This window comes from Bombina bombina, chromosome 9 (genome assembly GCF_027579735.1).
Source record: "Bombina bombina isolate aBomBom1 chromosome 9, aBomBom1.pri, whole genome shotgun sequence".
NCBI lineage: Eukaryota > Metazoa > Chordata > Amphibia > Anura > Bombinatoridae > Bombina > Bombina bombina.
Window position 1 is genome coordinate 244,471,085 of NC_069507.1, and position 27,935 is coordinate 244,499,019.

The 27,935-nt window shown below is 41.7% G+C and overlaps 1 protein-coding gene across 1 annotated transcript in view; it reads right to left on the reverse strand.

Moving 5' to 3' along the window:
- The window catches only part of PDCD4 (programmed cell death 4), a gene marked incomplete at its 5' end in the record, with an annotated part of 222,467 nt that overhangs the window by 60,310 nt on the left and 134,222 nt on the right, over positions 1-27,935 (reverse strand). Inside the window, 2 exons of the mRNA XM_053692997.1 lie at positions 7,201-7,340; positions 14,359-14,469. Coding sequence (XP_053548972.1) covers positions 7,201-7,340; positions 14,359-14,469 — 251 coding nt within the window. The remainder of the gene's footprint in view (positions 1-7,200; positions 7,341-14,358; positions 14,470-27,935) is intronic.

Here is a 27,935-nt window from a genome sequence, read left to right on the forward strand (position 1 = left end):
GTAATAACTACAAACAAGCATGAAAACACTTTATTTAGTGAAAAAAAATAATCTTAAAAAACGGTACTGCGCCTTTAAGAGAAAAAAGCATACACGCTCTGCAAAACTGCTTTAAAATGCACCAAATTTTCCAAATTTTTGATAGTAGACTCAATATGTCTAGTTAAGTTTGCCCCACAAGGAAATTTAACATTTAACCCTTTATTGTGCAAACGGGATTAAAATATGGCCTAAATCCGGAAAAAACACCCCCAGCACCTTGCCACAGCCTTGCTTTGGCCCCTCAGGGATTGTAAATATGGGGTTAATGCTTCGATTTGGCCCAAAATATCCACAAGGGCCCTCAGGAGTTGGAGCTTGCTGCTTGCAGAGTGAAAACAACTGCGCATCTGAGGCACGAAAATAGGCCCCGCCCATCTCACTCGATGTCTCTACAGCCTCAAAGAACTGCACCAGAGTGGTTTTAAACTAGCCATGTGGGTTCTGAGACCCAAAAGATAAGCCAAGTGTACCCTCAATAAAGTTGCCCAAAAAACAGCACTCCCAGTTCATAAAACGTTTGCCCACAAACTTTCAAAACTCAGTGTCAACCATTTTTTAATTAGCCCCTTATGCAAGCTTAGTAATGCCTGTCTATAGCTCTTAGGATTACTGCTTACCCTTACCCTCATGGAGCTACTGTCAGCCTTTCTGAAATAGACAGTCTCTCCAGAAAAAATGACTGAACATACCTCACTGCTATATAGCATGAAAACATTCCTCACACTGAAGTTTCTTGTACCCCTCAGCCTCTGTGGGAACAGCACTGGATCTTAGTTACTAATGCTAAGATCATCATCCTCCAGGCAGAAGTCTTCATCCATCTGCTGCCTGAGAGTAAATAGTACACACCGGTACCATTTAAAACAAAAAACTCTTGCTTGAAGAAATTATAACTAATATTTTATCACCTCTTTCACTTTACCCTTCCTAGTACTTAGAGTGGGCAAAGAGAATGACTGGGGGGTGGATCTAAGGGAGGAGCTATAGACAGCTCTGGTGTGGTGCTCTTTGCCACTTCCTGTTAGCAGGAGGATAATATCCCACAAGTAAAGGATGAATCTGTGGACTCGTTGTACCTTATAGAAGAAATAACAGCGTCCTTCCCGCACCACAATCTTGTAATGGCGGACAGTGACACACAGGATTTTCTCCTAGAGGGCATGGTCCCAAACTGCGCATTGCAGCAGCAGTAATTTCTGTCAAAGTCAGTAGCATGCACAATCGTCAAATACCCAGAGATTAGCCCATCTCAAAGAGAAATGTTTATAACACATAAAACATCCTTCAAAACAGTGAATAAGCCAGGATCTCCACATCGTACAGCTATAACGTGTGACCCAGTCTGACCCATATGCACATAAAAATAATAGCTTGCTTAATATAACCCACGAAAAAAGAAAAGGTATATACTTTGAACAAATAAAAGTAATAACCTTTGTCTCTTCTCACATATAAATGCCTGCTCTCTGCCTGTCAATATCCTTATAAAGGATACTTACATCCCATACAATACTGCAGCTCAACCTTATTAAGTGCACAGTCACCCATACCTAGAAGACAAAAGGCACTTATTTGCAGTCTGGCGGTCCGGCAGGAGGACAGTATACATGGTATGAGAGAACACATACTCCTCACAGAGACCTGTAGAAAGAGAAAGAACAGTAAACCTGCTCTGGCTTTCCATACCATGGGCAGCAAATAGGTTAGGAAAATGCAGCAAGGTGCATCTTACAAGTTCCTAACTGCTTTAAAGCCACCACTACCCTACTGAAGAGATTAATGTGGAGTACGGCTAAACCAAAAAATCTTGCTTGTAGCAAAAGAAATCCAATTTCCTTCAGACACCAAAACTTCACCTTCTTCATTGACAGAGGCAAAGAATGACTGGGGTTTATGGGTAGGGGAGTGACACTTTACAGCTTTGCCGTGGTGCTCTTTGCCTCCTCCTTCTGGCCAGGAGTGATATTTCCACTAGTAATTGATGACGTCATGGACTCACCATATCTTAGGAAAGAAACCTAATTTAGTACGTAAAACTGCCTTATCTGCCTGAAAAATCAGATAAGGGGGCTCACATTGCAAAGCAGAGATCTCAGAAACTCTGCACGCAGAAGCAATAGCCAATAAAAAGAGAACCTGCCAAGATAATTTAAAGGGACAGTCTACCATAGAATTGTTATTGTTTTAAAAGATAGATAATCCCTTTATTACCCATTCCCCAGTTTTGCATAACCAACAGTTATATTAATATACTTTTTACCTCTGTGATAACCTTGTATCTAGGAACCTTCTTCCAGCCCCCTGATCACATGACTGTTTATTATCTATCGTCTTAAATTTAGCATTGGTTTGTGCTAAATCTTAAATAACCCCCTGTGCCTAAACACAGTGTTATCTATATGGCCCACATGTACTTTGTCTCTTTGTGTTGAAAAGAGATTTAAAAAGCCTGTGATAAGAGGCAGCCCTCAAAGGCTTAGAAATTAGCATATGAGCCTACCTATGTTTAGTTTAAACTAAGAATACCAAGAGAAAAAAGCTAATTTGATGATAAAAGTAAATTGGAAAGTTGATTAAAATTAAAAGTCCTATCTGAATAATGAAAGTTTAATTTATACTAGACTGTCCCTTTAATGTCAACGGAATACAGAGGCTCAAACGGAACCTGTTGCAAAACCAGAAGAACAAGATTAAGGCTCCAAGGAGGAGCCCCAGATCTAAACAAAAGGTCTGATCCTAATCAGAGCCTTAACAAAAGACTGCACGTCTGGAAGCTCAGCCAGTCTCTTGTGCAATAAAACCGACAGGGCCGAAATCTGTCCCCTTAGGGAACCTTCTCCAGCCCATCCTGAAGAAAATATAAGATTCCTGGTAACCTTAACTCTGTGTCAGAAACACCACGCTCTTCACACCAGAATAAGTAGCTCCTCCACACCATGTGGTAGATACGTAGAGTAACTGGTTTACGAGCTTGAATAAGAGTATAAATGACACTCTCAGAGAAGCCTCTCTTGGCTAAGACTAAGCGTTCAATCTCCACGCAGTCAGCCTCAGAGAATCTAGATTTTGATGAACAAATGGACCTTGTAATCAGCAGGTATCGGCGACAAGGTAACTTCCACAAAGGAGATGAGGACATCCTCACTAGATCCGCAAGCCACGTCCTTCAGAGCCACGATGGAGCAATCAGGATTACTGATACCCGCTCCTGCTTGATGCCGGCCACCACTTGAGGAAGAAGCGGTAATGGAGGAAAAATATGAGTTTGCCCCTTCAGGGCACTGCTAGTGCATCTATTAAATCCGCTTTGGGATCCCTCAACCTCGACCCATACCTGGGTAGCTTGGTATTGAGACGGGACACCATGAGATCTATCTCCGGCATCCCCCACTTGCTGCATATCTCTGCAAACACCTCGGGATGGAGAGATCATTCCTCTGGAAGGAAGGATTGACTGCTGAGAAAATCCGCCTCCCAGTTGTCCACACCCGGAATGTGGATCGCTGACAGCGAACAGCTGTGGGCCTCCGCTCCCTCCAGAATCTGATATAATTCCTTCATCGCCAAGGAACTTCTCGTTTCCCCCTGATGGTTGATGTAAGCCACCAAGGTTATATTGTCTGATTGGAATCTGATAAACTGGGGCAAACCCAGAAGTGGTCAAGCCTTCATGGCCTTGAAGATTGCCCGTAGTTCCAAAATATTGATCCTCCCGAGTCCACAACCCCTGTGCCTTCCTGGCACCCCAAACAGCCACAATCTCCCAGGATGGTCTTAAGAACCATGTCCCTCGGGACAAATGATCTGGACAGAGCCACCAAGAGAGCGATTCTCACAAGCAGCTGTCTAATACAATCTGTTGAGACAGATCTGAATGATCCCCGTTCCACTGCCTCAGCATGCACAATTGTAAAGGTCTGAGACATAACCTGGCAAAAGGAATGATGTCCATGCAGGACACCATGAGACCAATCACCTCCATACACTGAGCCACAGAGGGACTCATGGAAGAGGGCAAAACGTGCCAAAGTTAAATTGCAACTTCTCTGGTCTGTTAGAAATATCCTCATGGATATGGTGTCTATTATAGTACCCAGGAATTCCACCCTGGTACTTGGGATAAGTGAACTCTTTTCCAAGTTTATCTTCCATCCATGTGATCGAAGAAGACTGAGAAGGGACTCAGTGAATTCTTCTGTAAGACGAAAGGATGGTGCTTGCACCAGAATATCGTCCAAGTATGAGGCTACTGCAATACCCTGAGTTCTGGTAACGGCTAAAAAAGCCCCCAGTAGCTAGACCAAACGGAAGGGCAATGAACTGAAAGTGCTGGTCTAGGAATGCAAACCTCAGGAACTGAAAGTGCTCCCTGTGGATTGGAACATGAAGGTAAGCGTCCTTCAGATCTATAATGGTCATAAACTAGCCTTCCTGAATTGAAGGAAGGGACACTGAGAAATTTGTTTAAGCACTTTAGGTCCAGAAGTGGGCGGAAAGTTCCCTCCCGAAGCACCCTAGAAAGGCATCCCTCTTTTCTGGTCTGATAGATTCGAGAGAAGGAATCTGCCCCATGGCGGATGAGATTTGAAGCCAATCTTGTATCCCTGAGATACCACCTTCAGGACCCACGGATCCTGTACTTTCTTGAACCAGGCATCTGAAAAAAAGACAGCCTGCCCCCTACACGATCCGATCCCGGATCGGGGGCCACCCCCTTCATGTAGATTCGTTTTCGGCAGGCTTCTTATTTTGCTTGGATTTATTCCAGGACTGAGCCGACTTCCAAGTACTCTTGGGTTGCTCGGGCTTGGAGGAGGTTTTTTGTCGTTGGGATTTGTCAGAACGAAAATTAGAAGATTGTCGTCCATTAGACTTGTTCTCATCTTGTGGTAGGAAGGCACCCTTGCCTCCTGTAACCGTAGAAATAATGCAGGCCTAGACCAAATAAAATCTTTCCCTTGAAGGGAAGAGAAAGGAGTCTGGACTTAGAAGTCATATCCGCAGACCAAGTCTTTAACCAGATGGCCCGGTGGGCTAGGACCGCAAAGCCAGAGACCTTTGCATTTAGGCGATTTGCATATTCGCATCACAGATAAAAGAATTAGCAATTCTCAGAGCTCTAATTCTGTCTTGAATATCCTTGAGGGGAGACTCCACCTCAATAAATTCCGACAAAGAGTCACACCAGTAGGTAGCTGCTCCGGCAACTGCAGCCGCCGGTTGAAACAAAAATCCTGTATGTTGAAACATCTTTCTTAGAAAGGTTTCCATTTTCTTATCCATCAGCTCTCTGAACAAAGAACTATCCTCAAGAGGTATAGTAGTAGGTTTAGCAAGCATAGAGATGGCACCATCCACCTTAGGAATGGAGCCCCACAAATCCAGTTGAGAGTACGGGACCGGGAACAACTTATTAAAAGTAGACGAGGGGGAAAAGGAAGAACCAATTCTTTCCCATTCGTTCTTAATAATGTTCGCCATCTTAACCGGCACAGGAAAAGTCAAAGGAGCTTTCCTGTCTTTGAAAACTCTGTCTACTTTAGGTATCATAGGTTCTTCAGGCAGTGCGCCTCTGGAACCTCTAACGTAGACAGAACTTCCTTTAATAAAAAAAATGCAAGTGCTCAATTTTTAAATCTAAAGGACGGTTCCTCCGCAGCAGGAGGTTTAGACGCTAAGGACTCCGACCCAGAAAGGTTACCCTCTGAAGCTACAGAGGTTAACTCATCATGGGATAACTGGGACATTATAGCTAAATCCAATAAATATTTAGATGACTCCCGGTCAGGAGAGCTAGGTTTAACCTTTCTCTTGCGTTTGTTAGAGCGAGGTAATGCACTGAGGGATGCAGACACCGCCGTTTGCAACTGCGCGCAAAGTCGGCAGGAAGAAGGCCCCCTCCGGATGGAGGATTAGATGTGCTACGGGGAACTGCATGTGGAGTGGATAATGTAGCAAGGGTAGTAATCTCGCGGGACGCAGAGTCCTGAGAGGCGGCTCAGAGGGACTAAGTGCCTTAGCAGGCTTGTCTCCCTTCTTAGACTTTATAACAGTGTTAAGGCATGTGAAACATAATTGAGTGGCGGGAAAACCACGGCCTCCTCACAATATAAACCGGTATGATTTAGTACAGAAGGAGTACCTTTTAACATGTCAGAGTCCTCCATATCTCAGGTTATACCCACAGGAGGACACAAATAAAAACTTTTAATTATAGAAAACTGCACCATTATACTCCCAATGGCTGGGGCACTCACCACCTCCTAGACCCAGACAGTTAACAGAGGAAACGCTCTTCTCAGGTTCAAGTCTCAGACGGAATGGAGGAAATGAACATAGACACAAATGGAGTGTAAGACAGTACTTCCCTGTTATTACAAGTAATAGGAGGTGTGCAACACTTTCAAAAACGAAAGTGAAACCTGTATGTTCCAGCCAAAAACACACTGTCTATCAGCCCAGGAAAAAAAAATCACAAAGCAGCATGTAAAAAATTAATACACTGATTAATTAACCCCAATTGTTCAATAAACCCCCTTTAGAGGATATTAACCCTGGATCCTATCAAGGCATAAAGGAGCCACACTATGACCCTGTTATAGTGTTTTATGTGTAAAAATTGAAACAATCTTGCCTCCAGGATCCATGGAAAAGAACACAGCCTCTCAAGTTTGACAGTCTTATAGCAGCGCTCCTGACATGGACTTGAGTGAGAGAAAGCAGGCAGTGAAACTCGTCAACACTGATTACCGTTAGCAGTAGTCTGGATGGTTTTGCAGAAAAACTTTCCCTGCATCTCCAGACTTACTTTCATCAATACTCTCACAGAGGTTGACATCACTTACTTCAGTCCTATCTCGAAGGGCAGATACCCTTTTTCAGGACTCTCCGAATCTTCTGACACTTTTCTGCCACCTCCGGTGACGAAAGGCAAAGAATGACTGGGGTAATGCAGAAGTGGGAGGGATATTTAAGCCTTTGGCAGGGGTGTCTTTGCCTCCTCCTGGTGGCCAGGTGTTGTATTTCCCAACAGTAAGGAATGAAGCTGTGGACTCTCCTTATCATAGGAAGTAAAATAAAAATAAATCAACAGCTTTCCATTAATAAAGTATTTTATAATCAATGTACCAGTGTGACAACTAAACAAAATCTACTGACCTTGATGGACATAAGTCACGAATTTGTTTAGAAATAATTCCAGCCTTAAAGCAGTCTTCTACAAACCTCTCCAATACAGAGTACGCATGTGGTACATCCAAGTTAATGTCAGGAATTTCACGGTAAATTCGGTCATACCCCTGAAACACAGTAAAAGGAAGACCAGTGACCTAATCAAAAGGTTTAAGTATGTACAGAAAAACAAAATTTATGCTTACCTGCTAAATTTATTTATTTCTTGACACAGTGAGTCCACGGATCATCATCAATTACTGTTGGGAGTATCACTCCTGGCCAGCAGGAGGAGGCAAAGAGCACCACAGCAGAGCTGTTAAGTATCACTTCCCTACCCACAATCCCCCAGTCATTCGACCGAAGGAAAAGGAGAGAAAGGAAATAACACAAGGTGCAGAGGTGCCTGAGGTTTATATCAAAAACCCTGTCTGAATAAAGGGAGGGCCGTGGACTCACCGTGTCAAGAAAGAAATAAATTTATCAGCATAAAATTTGTTTTCTTTCTAACGATACGGTGAGTCCACGGATCATCACCAATTACTGTTGGGAATCAATACCCAAGCTAGATGACATAGATAAGGGGGGACAAGATAGGTAATCTTAACAGAAGGCACTACTGCTTGAAAAACCCTTTCTCCCAAAAGAAGCCCCAGCCAAGGCAAACATCAAATTAATAAAAGTTAGAAAAAACGTTTCCACAGAGGTCTCATTTTTAAAGGCCCGAAAAATACACCGCCCCAATGGAGACGCTGAAATACTCTCAAGAGGCTGCTGTCCAGCAGGCTTATAAGCTCTACGATTAACACTTCGCAACCAGAGAAGAAAATGGAAGGAATTTTCCAGCAATTATGTTTATCCAGAAAAACAAAACAATGCAGAAGACTGACAAAAGTCCTAATATTGTAGATAAAAAGATTAGGCCCGCACAACATCTAGGATGTGTAACAGCCGATCTTACTGAAGAGAAGGATAGGACAGAAAAAGGGAACAACAATCGCCTTTCTGCCCGAAAAGAACCCTAGAAGAAAACCAAACTTCATACCTTATCTAACAGTAAATACGAGATAAGGAGAACCATACTGCCACGCTGAGAATCTGGAACTCTCTTAGCAGAAGAAAGCAGATACAAACAAAACTTTTTAAGAGTTCTATGGATCGCATAGTCCCATGTAGAAAAAAACCTTAAGAACAACAATAAGGCTTCAAGGAGGAGCAACCGACAAACACAGACCTGATACTGACTGGGACCTGATAAGGATTGTATATCCGGCCCGTCCGCCAGATGCTAGTGTAAGAAGAGTACATATCCACAGCTGGATTTAAACTCTTGACTTTCAGCTTACAAAAGAGCAAAGTTCACCACTAAGCCATCGTAGGACACCATCTAATGGAATTAGCCGGAAATTGACCCTTGAGGGTACTAAGAGACAACTCCTTAAAATGTGCTTCAGAGATTACTTAGCACAAAAGTATGAATGTATTGGGTACTTGCAAGAGCTGCAAATCACCCGCAAGGGACTCAAGGCACTGCTCATTTTATCGACCTCGGAAGGATGACAGGTTGAGTGGACCTCGTCGGGGATGAACCTACAACCCTTGAGTTGCTACAAAGCTCAGCCACTGTGCCTTAGCAAGCTGAGCAAACTGTCTGGCTATATTAAGTTACAAACATTCAATCTCCAAGTCGTCAGCTTTAGAGAACGAAAATTTGGATGAAATTTCGAAACGACATATCCACTAGATCCGCCTACAGATCTTGCGATGCCATGCAGGAGCAACTAGAAAAAACAATACTCTCTCCCCCTTGATCTAAACCAAGACTCATGGAAGGAGAATAAACCTAGAAAAAGGGTAAGTCCACCTGAAGCTCCAAAGAACTGCCAGAATATCTATCAGAAAGGCATGAAGATCTCTTGATCTCAACCAAATTAGTGAACTTGGTGTTTTAACAAAACGCCATCAGAACCAATTCTGGTAAGCCCCAATTGGTTGTAAACCTGAACACCACCTCCGGATGGAGGCCCACTCCCCGAGATGGGAAGTCTGACTGAAACGAAAACACCGCTTCCCAGATGTCCAATAGACAAACTGTGAGCACCTGTCCACAGAAAAAAAATCTGAAACACTTCCTACATGACTAAGGAACTCAGAGAGAAAATTATATAAGCCACAGAGGCTATAATGTCTCAAGGCCCTGCGCAGACTAGAACCCGCTAAACTGGGCTTGGACACTAAGGCCAAAACACCAGAGCATTGCAATTCTCTCACAATTCCCAAATTATGAAAGGGAGAGCAGTCTCACGGGACCAATGTCCCAGCGCCTTCAATGAGTCCCAGAGTCCTCCCAGCCCAGCACAATCACAAAACGCCCAAGAAGGTCTCAGAAAAATCCCCATGGGAAGAGACTCTTGTCTAGATATATATCCAGAGACATCCGCATAAACCCCATTCCTCTGACTAAGCATGCCCAACTGCAGAACTCTCAAACGAAATACAACAATGGATGATGTCCATGGGAGCCCCATCATACCAATTGTCTCCATACACTGAACTGCAGTCGCTGAACAGTAGACTGAAGAGAGCAGGATTGTTTTTTCTATCAGAAGGATGTGCATCAATAGGAAAACAATTATAGTCCATACGCAGACTACCCTGTAGCTGAGATAAGGAACTTCTTTCCCAGCTCCACTTCCAAACGTGAGCAAGATAAAAGAAACCTCTGAATGATTTTGCTTGAAGAAGGACGGCGCCTAACCAAAAGGTCGGCCAGGCAGACCACCACTGCAATCCCAGAACCATTGTTAGAAAACTCAGGAAGCTGGGGCAAAGCCATTGTTGAACCACAAACTGAAAAGGTTTGGTCAGAAAGAAAAATTCTAAGAAGAACCCTTTAATGTGAACCTGAGAGTACGCATCCTTTAGGTCTAAGGTCATTATAAACTGACCCTCTGCACCAAGGAGGAATGGAGCGAATAGTCTCCATCTTGAAGGACAGTACTCAAGAAACTGTTTAGACAATTTAGTTCTAAATTAGGACAAAAAGTTCCCTCTGTACCACAAACAGAATGGAAAATAAAAAAATCCCTGTTCCAGAACTGGAATTGGACCATCACTCCGAGGGAGGAAGACCCTGAACACATAAGAGGTAAAACCTGCCCCTGGGAGGAAGGGGTTGAATTCCAAATCAAAACCTTAGAATACTATATCAACAGCCCCTTTAGAGATCTAGAACCTTTCGTATACAGGCAATACAAAAACTCAGAGAGATTGCCCCCCCCATAGGATCCGATCCTGGTTCGGGGTAAGCCCTACCCGCTGAATGAGATTTAGCTGAGGGTTTCTTTAACGAAAGATAACATTAGCGACAGAAAGAAAAAAAATTGGCCTTTCACTGGAATCAGACCAGGTGTCGTACCAAAGGATGCCGCACATGTTCATAAAGGTCTCCATCCTGAAGGAGCATCTATCTTTATCCGAATAATAGAGGCTCCTACAACTTTAAGTACCATGCTGATAATTAAAGGAGACAGTTTATACAGACAGGAGATGGGGAAAAAGGAATCCTCGACTTCTCCCATACCTGAGAATTTCTCCTAGCATAATCGAGAACAGGAGAAATCTTTAACAATGAAACCTAGTGTATATAAAAATGACTAGATTCTTGAGGAGTGACAACGACCAAAGAGACACAGTCTACCAAGAAGCCAACCCCTCCTAAATAATACTAAAGGGTGTACAGGCTTGACTCTGAATAAAACTACTTTAGCACCAGATGAAGGGATTATACTGTCCGAATCGGAGAGTTAGCCCTCAAAGGCTACCGACTATCCTCCTTATTAGACTATAAGAAAGGCAAAAATGTATAGTAGTAAGCGGAGCAGAAACCTTACTATCTGATTTATTAAATTTACCGATAATGCCACAGATACAGCTAATCTGCAACAAATAACTCTTCCAGGAGAGTGAGTGGAACTGCAGGGCACTGCATGTGGCGCCATAAAAAAGGGACTTGGGATGTTTGAGGAGAAGCTGTGGCATTAACCTGAACAGCATCATCCAGGGAGACGTGAGGCTTAAATAATTTTTAAAATATTTATTTAAAAATATTTAAAATGACTGTCACTTTAAAATTATAGAGACTTGCTGGATCATAAATATACTTAGGAACAGACCTCTGTTCCATCTTTAGCAAAAAAAAAATCTTAATAGGAATTATGTATATATGTATGAGACCTATGAAACATTAAAAAAAAATTGCAATTAAATACCATATCAGAGTAAAGACAAATTCTTTCCGTTTGTTCAATACAACACTATTGTTATTCACAGAATGCAAGATGATAAATAAAGAAGACAGTGTTCCATCGCTTTAATTTACACATTTTAAACCCAAATGTTCAATTAGCAGTGCCATAGCTTACCGAGCTATAAATACTCAGCTCAAAAGTTAGAGTCAATACAAGCTCCGTTGTATAATTACTGAGGAGAACCTGATTATGGAGCTAAGAACATAAATCTGGTTGACACGGTCTCACAACATTACCAATTGCTTGGAAAAGAAAAAGGCGGAGCTATCGAAAACTACAATCCAATATGGCGCTTCTCCTACCCGAGAAGGAGGCGGGATCACTGAAACGGCATGGAGATGAAGCGTGCAAACATCGCGCTTCGTCCTGCCACACAAAAGCAATATAACAGCCTATATGTCTTAAAGTTTAATACACTCTGAACTAGGTACAGATACTGTATAATAAAATAAATAACATGCATCACACCACATCCTTAACAAGCGGAATAGGATACCTCAACTCAGCAACATTGCTTCTCATAAGGCAATGTTTCCAGCTATGCAGTTCCTTAGGAATGGCGCCCTATGCGCTCTCTTCATTATTAGAGGAAGCCCAAATACAGATTAAAATCAAACAAAAATCAAATTAGATTTAAGCCCCAAGGTGGTTAACCCCTTACTATGAAGGAGATTAACCCCTAGTCTCCAAGTCTCATGTAAATGTGCCTGCATACTGCCTAAGTATCCCACAGGATTTGTCCCACTAACAGCAGAGGGCCCTTTAACCCCTTCAGTGCCTGCCTTCTAGCGCCAGAAGAACAAAAGGCACTTACCTGCATTATAGCCGTCCGGCAGTCAGACGACTGACAAAGTATGAGAGGATGCCGCTCCTTATAGGGACCTGTGTAAAATGAAAGAGTAAAATAACTCAGGCTTTCTATACCAGAGCAGCAATATGTTAGGAAAACGCAGCAAAGCACACTTTACAAGTTCTTAACTGCTTTAAAGCCACCACAGCCCTGCTGAAGAGACTAACGTGGAGTACAGCTATACCCAAATTGTGATGGAAGATCAGGACAAACATGCCCTGACTTCAAAATAAAAAAATCTTGATATAAGAATATTAATCAGGACACCTAATTACAGGTAGCCCTCAGTTTACGCCGGGGTTAGGTTCCAGAAGGAATGGTTGTAAATCGAAACCGTTGTAAATTGAAACCCAGTTTATAATGTAAGTCAATGGAAAGTGAGGGAGATAGGTTCCAGGCCCCTCTCAAAATTGTCATAAGTAACACCTAATACATTATTTTTAAAGCTTTAAAACTTAGACTGTAAATGCTAAACAGCATTATAAACCTAATAAAATAATCACACAACACAGACTTCACTTGCATTTTTCTGCAAACAGTTCTTTCTATGCATTCCAATCTGGACTGATTTCAAAGGAAGATCTTGTTCCTTTGAAATCTGCTCGATAGCTCAGGTCTGGATAAACTGAATAATTTCAGTTTGCTTGGCTTTGCTGCAACACAAGCGGAAGCTCCACCTACTGGCTATTTTAATAAATGCACTGCTTCTCAATGCTTTTCAATAGCAGTCACATGACTGGGAAAAAAAGGCTGTTAAACTGAAACGGTGTAAATTGAACCGTTGTAAAACGAGGGCCACCTGTACTTCACCTCCTCCTTGCACTAGAGGCAAAGAGAATGACTGGGGGTTGTGGGAAGGGAAGTGATACTTAACAGCTCTGCTGTGGTGCTCTTTGCCTCCTCCTGCTGGCCAGGAGTGATATTCCCTCTAGTAATTGATGACGTCATGGACTCTCCATATCTTAGGAAAGAAAGCTTGTTTTGAAAAATTAGGTTACATTATTTGCTTAATGGATTTTTCAGGGATTTCTGTTTCTACTCAGTCAGGTGGTGTATCGCTTCATCATTTAAAAGTAAAAAAACAAAACAACAACAACAATGTTTTATATTAATATTTGTGTTTAACCCCCAAGGCAGAACATACAGTGATCTGAAAATGCAGAAAATCGCAGAAAATGCAGCATGTCTGCAGAAAGAACAGGACACATGCAGACACTGTTAGTGCTTGAACTTTGTAGTGCTGCTCCACATTAGACAGTTCTCTTCAATCAGAGCTGTGGTCTGGCTGCACTGTGTAAGTTTTCCTTAGCACAGTGCATCCAGAGCAAAGTGCTGTTTGAAGTGAGCAGTCAAATATGCAGTAGCGCTGCAAAGCCGAAGCGCATTGCTTGTTGACTTGCTCTCAGAGAAGAAAAAAAAAAATCAAACCTGCACCCTAGCCTTTCCCAGTATGCAAAGCTGTTTATTCTGAGTGTAAGACGTTAGTATGAGCATTGCATCTTTTTTATTACTACATTTATATGTTAGACCAAGAGAAAAAGGAAACAGATTTATTCAAGAGACAGTTTAAAATTTTCTTTTTTTGAATGCAGCTAATTTGCAATGAAATTTTCAACTACTGCACTATATTATAAAACGTAACAAATTGCTTTATTCTTCAGTTAACCAACACATTGCAATTGAACTGGTGCCTTAGTGTAACTGTCTAATTTAAAATTGAATTGTATTTAAAAATGACCTGCAGAAAATTTTTCACTAAAAAAAACTCATCACAGAAATTGAAGAAAAGTTCTGTCTCTGGGTGTTTAACATGAGTTATATTTTAATATAATATATTAAGATTATTATACCTTCAAGGTTAAACTAACTGTATATTCTACTCCTCAACAAAAAGTCCATAAATATAAAGATTAATTCAGGATTAAGTGGTGTTAAATAAGTGAGACAGATCACTGTAAATTGAATGTCTGAAGAGTGTTAACTTACCCTTTCCATTTGGTCCAAAGTTATAACAGCAGACTTCCATAATGATTCTAGCAATTTTAGCATCATTTTAAAAGTAGAATCCCCACTTGATTCCAAAACCATGAGTATTGCCTAAAATAAACAAACCACACACACTGTTTAATTGCAATACAATAATATATTTTAGTATAACATTACTAAAAACAAGCATTACATTAATGAAATAGTTCATTTGTTGCAGACAAATAAGGATTGTAATGATAATAGAAAAGATAGGCATAGACTGGAATGGAATAATTTCAAAATCTGAGGGAAAGAAAAACATAATTTATGCTTACCTGATAAATTCCTTTCTCCTGTAGTGTAGTCAGTCCACGGGTCATCCATTACTTATGGAATATTTCTCTTCCTAACAGGAAACTGCAAGAGAATTACCCAGCAGAGCTTGCTATATAGCTCCTCCCCTCACCTATCATACTCAGTCATTCGACCAAAGCAGACGAGAAAGGAGGAACCATAGGGTACAGTGGTGACTGGAGTTTAATTAAAATTTAGACCTGCCGTAAAAACAGGGCGGGCCGTGGACTGACTACACTACAGGAGAAAGGAATTTATCAGGTAAGCATAAATTATGTTTTCTCCTGTTAAGTGTAGTCAGTCCACGGGTCATCCATTACTTATGGAATACCAATACCAAAGCTAAAGTACACGGATGAAGGGAGGGACAAGGCAGGAACATTAAACAGAAGGAACCACTGCCTGAAGTACCTTTCTCCCAAAAATAGCCTCCGACGAAGCAAAAGTGTCAAATTTGTAAAATTTTGAAAAGGTGTGAAGCGAAGACCAAGTCGCAGCCTTGCAAATCTGTTCAACAGAGGCCTCATTTTTAAAGGCCCAGGTGGAAGCCACAGCTCTAGTAGAATGAGCTGTAATCCTTTCAGGAGGCTGCTGTCCAGCAGTCTCATAGGCTAAGCGTATTATGCTACGAAGCCAAAAAGAGAGAGAGGTAGCCGAAGCTTTTTGACCTCTCCTCTGTCCAGAGTAAATGACAAACAGGGAAGAAGTTTGACGAAAATCCTTAGTTGCCTGCAAATAGAATTTCAGGGCACGGACTACGTCCAGATTATGCAAAAGTCGTTCCTTCTTTGAAGAAGGGTTAGGACACAGAGATGGAACAACAATCTCTTGATTGATATTCCTGTTAGTAACTACCTTAGGTAAGAACCCAGGTTTAGTACGCAGGACTACCTTGTCTGAATAAAAAATCAGATAAGGAGAATCACAATGTAAGGCAGATAACTCAGAGACTCTTCGAGCCGAGGAAATAGCCATCAAAAACAGAACTTTCCAAGATAACAACTTGATATCAATGGAATGAAGGGGTTCAAATGGAACGCCTTGAAGAACATTAAGAACTAAGTTTAAGCTCCACGGCGGACCAACAGACTTAAACACAGGCTTAATCCTAGTTAAAGCCTGACAGAAAGCCTGAACGTCTGGAACTTCAGCCAGACGTTTGTGTAGAAGAATAGACAGAGCAGAAATCTGTCCCTTTAACGAACTAGTAGATAAGCCCTTTTCTAAACCCTCTTGTAGAAAGGACAATATCCTAGGAATCCTAACCTTACTCCATGAGTAACTCTTGGATTCGCACCAACGTAAATATGTACGCCATATTTTATGGTAAATTTTTCTGGTAACAGGCTTCCTAGCCTGTATTAAGGTATCAATAACCGACTCCGAGAAACCACGCTTTGATAGAATCAAGAGTTCAATCTCCATGCAGTCAGCCTCAGAGAAATTAGATTTGGATGTTTGAAAGGACCCTGAATTAGAAGGTCCTGTCTCAGAGGCAGAGACCACGGTGGACAGGACGACATGTCCACTAGGTCTGCATACCAGGTCCTGCGTGGCCATGCAGGCGCTATCAGAATCACCGAAGCTCTCTCCTGTTTGATCTTGGCAATCAAACGAGGAAGCATTGGGAATGGTGGAAACACATAAGCCATGTTGAAGACCAAAGGGGCTGTTAGAGCATCTATCAGCACCGCTCCCGGGTCCCTGGACCTGGATCCGTAACAAGGAAGCTTGGCGTTCTGACGAGACGCCATGAGATCCAGATCTGGTTTGCCCCAACGACGAATCAGTTGAGCAAAGACCTCCGGATGGAGCTCCCACTCTCCCGGATGAAAAGTCTGGCGACTTAGAAAATCCGCCTTCCAGTTCTCCACGCCTGGGATGTAGATCGCTGACAGGTGGCAAGAGTGAGACTCTGCCCAGCGAATTATCTTTGAGACTTCCAACATCGCTAGGGAACTTCTGGTTCCCCCTTGATGGTTGATGTAAGCCACAGTCGTGATGTTGTCCGACTGAAATCTGATGAACCTCAGAGTTGCTAACTGAGGCCAAGCTAGGAGAGCATTGAATATTGCTCTTAACTCCAGAATATTTATTGGGAGGAGTTTCTCCTCCTGAGTCCATAATCCCTGAGCTTTCAGGGAATTCCAGACTGCTCCCCAGCCTAGAAGGCTGGCGTCTGTTGTTACAATCGTCCAATCTGGCCTGCGAAAGGTCATCCCCTTGGACAGATGTGGCCGAGAGAGCCACCATAGAAGAGAATCTCTGGTCTTTTGATCCAGATTTAGTAGGGTGGACAAATCTGAGTAATCCCCGTTCCACTGACTTAGCATGCACAATTGCAGCGGTCTGAGATGCAGGCGCGCAAATGGTACTATGTCCATTGCCGCTACCATTAAGCCGATTACTTCCATGCACTGAGCTACTGACGGGTGTGGAATGGAGTGAAGGACACGGCAAGCATTTAGAAGTTTTAATAACCTGGCCTCTGTCAGGTAAATTTTCATCTCTACAGAATCTATAAGAGTCCCTAGAAAGGGAACTCTTGTAAGTGGTAATAGAGAACTCTTTTCCACGTTCACCTTCCACCCATGCAACCTCAGAAATGCCAGAACTATCTCTGTATGAGACTTGGCAGTTTGAAAACTTGACGCTTGTATCAGAATGTCGTCTAGGTACGGAGTCACCGCTATGCCTCGCGGTCTTAGTACCGCCAGAAGTGATCCTAGAATTTTTGTAAAGATTCTTGGGGCCGTAGCTAATCCGAAGGGAAGAGCTACAAACTGGTAATGCCTGTCTAGGAAGGCAAATCTCAGATACCGGTAATGGTCCTTGTGAATCGGTATGTGAAGGTAGGCATCCTTTAAGTCCACCGTGGTCATGTACTGACCCTCTTGGATCATGGGAAGGATGGTTCGAATAGTTTCCATTTTGAATGATGGAACTCTTAGAAATTTGTTTAGGATTTTTAAGTCCAAGATTGGTCTGAAGGTTCCCTCTTTTTTGGGAACCACAAATAGATTTGAATAGAATCCCTGCCCGTGTTCCGTCCGCGGAACTGGGTGGATTACCCCCATTAGTAAGAGGTCTTGTACACAGCGTAGAAACGCCTCTTTCTTTGTTTGGTTTGCTGATAACCTTGAAAGATGAAATCTCCCCCGTGGAGGAGAAGTTTTGAAGTCCAGGAGATATCCCTGAGATATGATCTCCAACGCCCAGGGATCCTGGACATCTCTTGCCCAAGCCTGGGCGAAGAGAGAAAGTCTGCCCCCCACTAGATCAGTTTCCGGATAGGGGGCCCTCTCTTCATGCTGTCTTGGGGGCAGCAGCAGGTTTCTTGGCCTGCTTGCCCCTGTTCCAGGACTGGTTAACTTTCCAGCCCTGCCTGTAACGAGCAACAGCTCCTTCCTGTTTTGGAGCGGAGGAAGTTGATGCTGCTCCTGCCTTGAAGTTACGAAAGGCACGAAAATTAGACTGTTTGGCCTTTGATTTGGCCCTGTCCTGAGGTAGAGCATGGCCCTTACCTCCCGTAATGTCAGCAATAATTTCTTTCAAGCCGGGCCCGAATAAGGTCTGCCCTTTGAAAGGAATATTAAGCAATTTGGATTTAGAAGTCACGTCAGCTGACCAGGATTTAAGCCACAGCGCTCTGCGCGCTTGAATGGCGAATCCGGAGTTCTTAGCCGTAAGTTTGGTTAAGTGTACGACGGCATCAGAAACAAATGAGTTAGCTAGCTTAAGGGTTTTAAGCTTGTTCATAATTTCATCCAATGGAGCTGTGCGAATGGTCTCTTCCAGAGACTCAAACCAGAATGCCGCCGCAGCAGTAACAGGCGCAATGCATGCAAGGGGTTGTAATATAAAACCTTGTTGAACAAACATTTTCTTAAGGTAACCCTCTAACTTTTTATCCATTGGATCTGAAAAAGCACAGCTATCCTCCACCGGGATAGTGGTGCGCTTAGCCAAAGTTGAAACTGCTCCCTCCACCTTAGGGACCGTCTGCCATAAGTCCCGTGTGGTGGCGTCTATTGGAAACATTTTTCTAAATATAGGAGGTGGTGAAAAGGGCACACCGGGTCTATCCCACTCCTTGTTAACAATTTCTGTAAGCCTTTTAGGTATAGGAAAAGCGTCAGTACACACCGGTACCGCAAAATATTTATCTAGCCTACATACTTTCTCTGGAATTGCAACCGTGTTACAATCATTCAGAGCCGCTAATACCTCCCCTAGCAATACGCGGAGGTTCTCAAGCTTAAATTTAAAATTTGAAATCTCTGAATCCAGTTTACCCGGATCAGACCCGTCACCCACAGAATGAAGCTCTCCGTCCTCATGTTCTGCAAATTGTGACGCAGTATCAGACATGGCTCTACCATTATCAGCGCGCTCTGTTCTAACTCCAGAGTGATCGCGCTTACCTCTTAATTCTGGCAATTTAGACAGTACTTCTGTCATAACAGTAGCCATCTCTTGCAAAGTGATTTGTATGGGCTGCCCTGATGTACTTGGCGCCACAATATCACGCACCTCCTGAGCGGGAGGCGAAGGTACTGACACGTGAGGAGAGTTAGTCGGCATAACTTCCCCCTCGTTGTCTGGTGATAATTTCTTAACATATAAAGTTTGACTTTTATTTAAAGTGACATCTATACATTGAGTGCACAAATTTCTATTGGGCTCCACATTGGCCTTTAAACATAGTGAACAAAGAGATTCATCTGTGTCAGACATGTTTAAACAAACTAGCAATGAGACTAGCAAACTTGGAAATACTTTTCAAAATTAATTTACAAGCAATATAAAAAACGTTACTGTGCCTTTAAGAAGCACAGAAAAACTAACACAGTTGAAATAACAATGATCAAAAATAGTTATAGCAGCCAAATTTTCACAGTAAATGTATTAAGTTAGCAAAGGATTGCACCCACCAGCAAATGGATGATTAACCCCTTAGTACCCAAAAACGGATAACAATTATATAATTAACGTTTTTCTCACAGTCAAATACACTGTCACAGGACTACTGTGACTGATTACCTCCCTTAAAATGGATTTTGAAGACCCCTGAGCTCTCTAGAGACGATCTGGATCATGGAGGATGAAGTAGACAGATTGTGACTGAATTTTTACTGTGTAAAAAAGCGCTAAAATAGGCCCCTCCCACTCATATTACAACAGTGGGGAAGCTCAGAAACTGTTTCTATGCAGAAAACAAAAATGGCCATGTGGTAAAAATCATGCCCTAATAAGTTTTATCACCAAGTACCTCACAAAAACGATTAACAAGCCAGTAAAACGTTTTAAACATACATTTGAAAGTTATGTATTATTATTAATAAGCCTGCTACCAGTCGCTTTTACTGCAGTTAAGGCTCATACATTATTTCAGTATTTACAGTATTTTCAGAGTCAATTCCATTCCTTAGAAAATACATTCAGTGCACACACACACACACACACACATCAGCCTGATACCAGTCGCTATCACTGCATTTAAGGCTGAACTTACTTTACAATGGTATCAGCAGTATTTTCTCAGTCAATTCCATTCCTCAGAAAATAAATTACTGCGCATACCTCATTTGTTGCAGGGGAGCCCTGCATGCTATTCCCCTTCTCTGAAAGTACCTCACGCCTCAGATGAGAAACAGCCAGTGGATCTTAGTTACGTCTGCTAAGACCATAGAAAGAAACCCAGGCAGATTCTTCTTCTAATGCTGCCTGAGAATAAACAGCACACTCCGGTGCCATTTAAAAATAAACTTTTGATTGTAGAAATAAACTAAGTTAAAAAAACACCACAGATCTCTCACAGCTTCCTTTTTTTAGTTAGGCTGCAAGAGAATGACTGAGTATGATAGGTGAGGGGAGGAGCTATATAGCAAGCTCTGCTGGGTAATTCTCTTGCAGTTTCCTGTTAGGAAGAGAAATATTCCATAAGTAATGGATGACTGACTACACTTAACAGGAGAAAAACAAAATTTATGCTCACCTGATAAATTATTTTCTTTCCTGGCATGGAGAGACAACAAATTAATTTGAATTACTAGTGGGAATTTAACTCCTGGCACCCCAGCAAAAGCTTTAAAGTATCCCCCCCCCCACTTCCCATAATCCCCAGTCATTCAGTCAAAGGAATATGGAAAGAGAAGACACCAAGGGTATAGGAGGTGGCTGAAGTTTAGAAAAAAATAAAAATAATAATAAGCCGTCTTGAATTAGACAAGGGCGGGTCGTGGACTCTCCATGCCAGGAAAGAAAATAATTTATCAGGTAAGCATAAATTTTGTTTTCTTTCCAATGGCATGGAGAGTCCACAAATTTATTCTAATTGCTAGTGGGAACCAATACCAAAGCTAGAGGACACAGAATGGAAAGGGATGGAGAAACAATACAGGCGGACCTAAAATGATGGCACCACCGCTTAAAGAACCTTTCTCCCAAAGGAAGCCTCAGCAAAAACATTGAAGTAAAAGTTAGAAAATGTATGAAAACGAGGACCAAGTAGCCACCTGCAAATTTGCTCCACAGAAGCCTTGTTTTTAAAAGCCCAGGAAGAAGAAACAGCCCTAGTTGAATGAGCCATAATCCTCTCAGGAGGATGTTGTCCAGCTGTCTCATAATCCAACTGAAGAACACTCCTCAACCAAAAGGAAAGAGTAGATGACGTGGCCTTCTGACCCTTACGTTTACAGTAATTACTACAAGGGCAGAATATGATGAAATTCCTCAGTAGCCTGGACATAGAATTACAGAGCATGAACCACATCCAGGTTGAGTAACAGACGTTCTTTCTTAGAAGGATTAGGACACAAAGAAGGAACAACCATTTCCTGATTGATATTGTGGTCTGAACCACCTAAGGAAGAAATCCCAATGTAGTACGAAGGACCTCCTTATTTGCATGGAAAAGAAGATAAGGCAAATCACCCTGTAGAGCCGAAAGTTCTCAGACTCTACGATCGGAAGAAATAACAAAAACAAACCCTTACTTTAATATCAACAGATTAGGGCTCCAAGAAGGAGCAACAGATATGAACACAGCCCGGAATCTGATCAAGGCCTGAACAAAAGGCCAGGGGCGGTTCTACACAGGGGCCCACAGGGGCCAGTGCCCCTGTAAAAAACATAATTTATGTAAGAACTTACCTGATAAATTCATTTCTTTCATATTAGCAAGAGTCCATGAGCTAGTGACGTATGGGATATACATTCCTACCAGGAGGGGCAAAGTTTCCCAAACCTCAAAATGCCTATAAATACACCCCTCACCACACCCACAATTCAGTTTAACGAATAGCCAAGAAGTGGGGTGATAAAAAAAGTGCGAAAGCATATAAAATAAGGAATTGGAATAATTGTGCTTTATACAAAATCATAACAACCACAAAAAAAGGGCGGGCCTCATGGACTCTTGCTAATATGAAAGAAATGAATTTATCAGGTAAGTTCTTACATAAATTATGTTTTCTTTCATGTAATTAGCAAGAGTCCATGAGCTAGTGACGTATGGGATAATGATTACCCAAGATGTGGATCTTTCCACACAAGAGTCACTAGAGAGGGAGGGATAAAATAAAGACAGCCAATTCCTACTGAAAATAATCCACACCCAAAATAAAGTTTAACGAAAAACATAAGCAGAAGATTCAAACTGAAACCGCTGCCTGAAGTACTTTTCTACCAAAAACTGCTTCAGAAGAAGAAAATACATCAAAATGGTAGAATTTAGTAAAAGTATGCAAAGAGGACCAAGTTGCTGCTTTGCAAATCTGATCAACCAAAGCTTCATTCCTAAACGCCCAGGAAGTAGAAACTGACCTAGTAGAATGAGCTGTAATTCTCTGAGGCGGAGTTTTACCCGACTCAACATAGGCAAGATGAATTAAAGATTTCAACCAAGATGCCAAAGAAATGGCAGAAGCTTTCTGGCCTTTTCTAGAACCGGAAAAGATAACAAATAGACTAGAAGTCTTTCTGAAAGATTTAGTAGCTTCAACATAATATTTCAAAGCTCTAACAACATCCAAAGAATGCAACGATTTCTCCTTAGAATTCTTAGGATTAGGACATAATGAAGGAACCACAATTTCTCTACTAATGTTGTTGGAATTCACAACTTTAGGTAAAAATTCAAAAGAAGTTCGCAACACCGCCTTATCCTGATGAAAAATCAGAAAAGGAGACTCACAAGAAAGAGCAGATAATTCAGAAACTCTTCTGGCAGAAGAGATGGCCAAAAGGAACAAAACTTTCCAAGAAAGTAATTTAATGTCCAATGAATGCATAGGTTCAAACGGAGGAGCTTGAAGAGCCCCCAGAACCAAATTCAAACTCCAAGGAGGAGAAATTGACTTAATGACAGGTTTTATACGAACCAAAGCTTGTACAAAACAATGAATATCAGGAAGAATAGCAATCTTTCTGTGAAAAAGAACAGAAAGAGCAGAGATTTGTCCTTTCAAGGAACTTGCGGACAAACCTTTATCTAAACCATCCTGAAGAAACTGTAAAATTCTCGGAATTCTGAAAGAATGCCAAGAAAAATGATGAGAAATACACCAAGAAATATAAGTCTTCCAGACTCTATAATATATCTCTCTAGATACAGATTTACAAGCCTGTAACATAGTATTAATCACAGCGTCAGAGAAACCTCTTTGACGAAGAATCAAGCGTTCAATCTCCATACCTTTAAATTTAAGGATTTCAGATCCTGATGGAAAAAAGGACCTTGTGACAGAAGGTCTGGTCTTAACGGAAGAGTCCACGGTTGGCAAGAGGCCATCCGGACAAGATCCGCATACCAAAACCTGTGAGGCCATGCCGGAGCTACCAGCAGAACAAACGAGCATTCCTTCAGAATCTTGGAGATTACTCTTGGAAGAAGAACTAGGGGCGGAAAGATATAGGCAGGATGATACTTTCAAGGAAGTGATAATGCATCCACTGCCTCCGCCTGAGGATCCCGGGATCTGGACAGATACCTGGGAAGTTTCTTGTTTAGATGGGACGCCATCAAATCTATTTCTGGAAGTTCCCACATTTGAACGATCTGAAGAAATACCTCTGGGTGAAGAGACCATTCGCCCGGATGCAACGTTTGGCGACTGAGATAATCCGCTTCCCAATTGTCTACACCTGGGATATGAACCGCAGAGATTAGACAGGAGCTGGATTCCGCCCAAACCAAAATTCGAGATACTTCTTTCATAGCCAGAGGACTGTGAGTTCCTCCTTGATGATTGATGTATGCCACAGTTGTGACATTGTCTGTCTGAAAACAAATGAACGATTCTCTCTTCAGAAGAGGCCAAAACTGAAGAGCTCTGAAAATTGCACGGAGTTCCAAAATATTGATCGGTAATCTCACCTCCTGAGATTCCCAAACTCCTTGTGCCGTCAGAGATCCCCACACAGCTCCCCAACCTGTGAGACTTGCATCTGTTGAAATTACAGTCCAGGTCGGAAGCACAAAAGAAGCCCCCTGAATTAAACGATGGTGATCTGTCCACCACGTTAGAGAGTGTCGAACAATCGGTTTTAAAGATATTAATTGAGATATCTTTGTGTAATCCTTGCACCATTGATTCAGCATACAAAGCTGAAGAGGTCGCATGTGAAAACGAGCAAAGGGGATCGCGTCCGATGCAGCAGTCATAAGACCTAGAATTTCCATGCATAAGGCTACCGAAGGGAATGATTGTGACTGAAGGTTTCGACAAGCTGCCATCAGTTTTAGACGCCTCTTGTCTGTTAAAGACAGAGTCATGGACACTGAATCTATTTGGAAACCCAGAAAGGTTACCCTTGTCTGAGGAATCAATGAACTTTTTGGTAAATTGATCCTCCAACCATGATCTTGAAGAAACAACACAAGTCGATTCGTATGAAATTCTGCTAAATGTAAAGACTGAGCAAGTACCAAGATATCGTCCAAATAAGGAAATACCACAATACCCTGTTCTCTGATTACAGACAGAAGGGCACCGAGAACCTTTGTAAAAATTCTTGGAGCTGTAGCAAGGCCAAACGGCAGAGCCACAAACTGGTAATGCTTGTCCAGAAAAGAGAATCTCAGGAACCGATAATGATCCGGATGAATCTGAATATGCAGATATGCATCCTGTAAATCTATTGTGGACATATAATTCCCTTGCTGAACAAAAGGCAAAATAGTCCTTACAGTTACCATCTTGAACGTTGGTATCCTTACATAACGATTCAATATTTTTAGATCCAGAACTGGTCTGAAGGAATTCTCCTTCTTTGGTACAATGAAGAGATTTGAATAAAACCCCATCCCCTGTTCCTGAACTGGAACTGGCATAATTACTCCAGTTAACTCTAGATCTGAAACACAATTCAGAAATGCTTGAGCTTTTACTGGATTTACTGGGACACGGGAAAGAAAAAATCTCTTTGCAGGAGGTCTCATCTTGAAACCAATTCTGTACCCTTCTGAAACAATGTTCTGAATCCAAAGATTGTGAACAGAATTGATCCAAATTTCTTTGAAAAAACGTAACCTGCCCCCTACCAGCTGAGCTGGAATGAGGGCCGCACCTTCATGTGGACTTAGAAGCAGGCTTTGCCTTTCTGGCTGGCTTGGATTTATTCCAGATTGGAGATGGTTTCCAAACTGAAACTGCTCCTGAGGATGAAGGATCAGGTTTTTGTTCTTTGTTGAAACGAAAGGAACGAAAACGATTATTAGCTCTGTTTTTACCCTTAGATTTTTTATCCTGTGGTAAAAAAGTTCCTTTCCCACCAGTAACAGTTGAAATAATAGAATCCAACTGAGAACCAAATAATTTGTTACCCTGGAAGGAAATGGAAAGTAGAGTTGATTTAGAAGCCATATCAGCATTCCAAGTCTTAAGCCATAAAGCTCTTCTAGCTAAAATAGCTAGAGACATAAACCTGACATCAACTCTGATAATATCAAAGATGGCATCACAGATAAAATTATTAGCATGCTGAAGAAGAATAATAATATCATGAGAATCATGATGTGTTACTTATTGCGCTAAGGTTTCCAACCAAAAAGTTGAAGCTGCAGCAACATCAGCCAAAGATATAGCAGGTCTAAGAAGATTACCTGAACACAGATAAGCTTTTCTTAGAAAGGACTCAATTTTCCTATCTAAAGGATCCTTAAACGAAGTACCATCTGACGTAGGAATAGTAGTACGTTTAGCAAGGGTAGAAATAGCCCCATCAACTTTAGGGATTTTGTCCCAAAATTCTAATCTGTCAGACGGCACAGGATATAATTGCTTAAAACGTTTAGAGGGAGTAAATGAATTACCCAATTTATCCCATTCTTTGGAAATTACTGCAGAAATAGCATTAGGAACAGGAAAAACTTCTGGAATAACCACAGGAGATTTAAATACCTTATCCAAACGTTTAGAATTAGTATCAAGAGGACCAGAATCCTCTATTTCTAAAGCAATTAGAACTTCTTTAAGTAAAGAACGAATAAATTCCATTTTAAATAAATATGAAGATTTATCAGCATCAACCTCTGAGACAGAATCCTCTGAACCAGAAGAGTTATCAGAATCAGAATGATGATGTTCATTTAAAAATTCATCTGTAAGGAGAGAAGTTTTAAAAGATTTTTTACGTTTACTAGAAGGAGAAATAACAGACATAGCCTTCTTTATGGATTCAGAAACAAAATCTCTTATGTTATCAGGAACATTCTGAACCTTAGATGTTGAAGGAACTGCAACAGGCAATGGTACTTTACTAAAGGAAATATTATCTGCTTTAACAAGTTTGTCATGACAATCAATACAAACAACAGCTGGAGGAATAGCTACCAAAAGTTTACAGCACATACACTTAGCTTTGGTAGATCCAGCACTAGACAGCGATTTTCCTGTAGTATCTTCTGACTCAGATGCAACGTGAGACATCTTGCAATATGTAAGAGAAAAAACAACATATAAAGCAAAATTGATCAAATTCCTTAAATGACAGTTTCAGGAATGGGGAAAAATGCCAAAAAACAAGCTTCTAGCAACCAGAAGCAATGAAAAAACATAATTTATGCTTACCTGATAAATTCCTTTCTTCTGTAGTGTGATCAGTCCACGGGTCATCATTACTTCTGGGATATTACTCCTCCCCAACAGGAAGTGCAAGAGGATTCACCCAGCAGAGCTGCATATAGCTCCTCCCCTCTACGTCACTCCCAGTCATTCGACCAAGGACCAACAAGAAAGGAAAAGCCAAGGGTGAAGTGGTGACTGGAGTATAAATTAAAAAATATTTACCTGCCTTAAAAACAGGGCGGGCCGTGGACTGATCACACTACAGAAGAAAGGAATTTATCAGGTAAGCATAAATTATGTTTTCTTCTGTTAAGTGTGATCAGTCCACGGGTCATCATTACTTCTGGGATACCAATACCAAAGCAAAAGTACACGGATGACGGGAGGGATAGGCAGGCTCTTTATACAGAAGGAACCACTGCCTGAAGAACCTTCCTCCCAAAAATAGCCTCCGATGAAGCAAAAGTGTCAAATTTGTAAAATTTGGAAAAAGTATGAAGCGAAGACCAAGTTGCAGCCTTGCAAATCTGTTCAACAGAGGCCTCATTCTTGAAGGCCCAAGTGGAAGCCACAGCTCTAGTAGAATGAGCTGTAATTCTTTCAGGAGGCTGCTGTCCAGCAGTCTCATAAGCTAAACGAATTATGCTACGAAGCCAAAAAGAAAGAGAGGTAGCGGAAGCTTTTTGACCTCTCCTCTGCCCAGAGTAAATGACAAACAGAGAAGACGTTTGTCGAAATTCCTTAGTTGCCTGTAAGTAAAATTTTAGAGCACGGACTACATCCAGGTTGTGCAGTAGACGTTCCTTCTTTGAAGAAGGATTTGGGCATAAAGAAGGAACAACAATCTCTTGATTGATATTCCTGTTAGTAACTACCTTAGGTAAGAACCCAGGTTTAGTACGCAGGACTACCTTATCCGAATGAAAAATCAAATAAGGAGAATCACAATGTAAGGCTGATAATTCAGAGACTCTTCGAGCCGAGGAAATAGCCATTAAAAATAGAACTTTCCAAGATAACAACTTTATATCAATGGAATGAAGGGGTTCAAACGGAACGCCCTGTAAAACATTAAGAACAAGGTTTAAACTCCATGGTGGAGCAACAGTTTTAAACACAGGCTTAATCCTGGCCAAAGCCTGACAAAAAGCCTGGACGTCAGGAACTTCT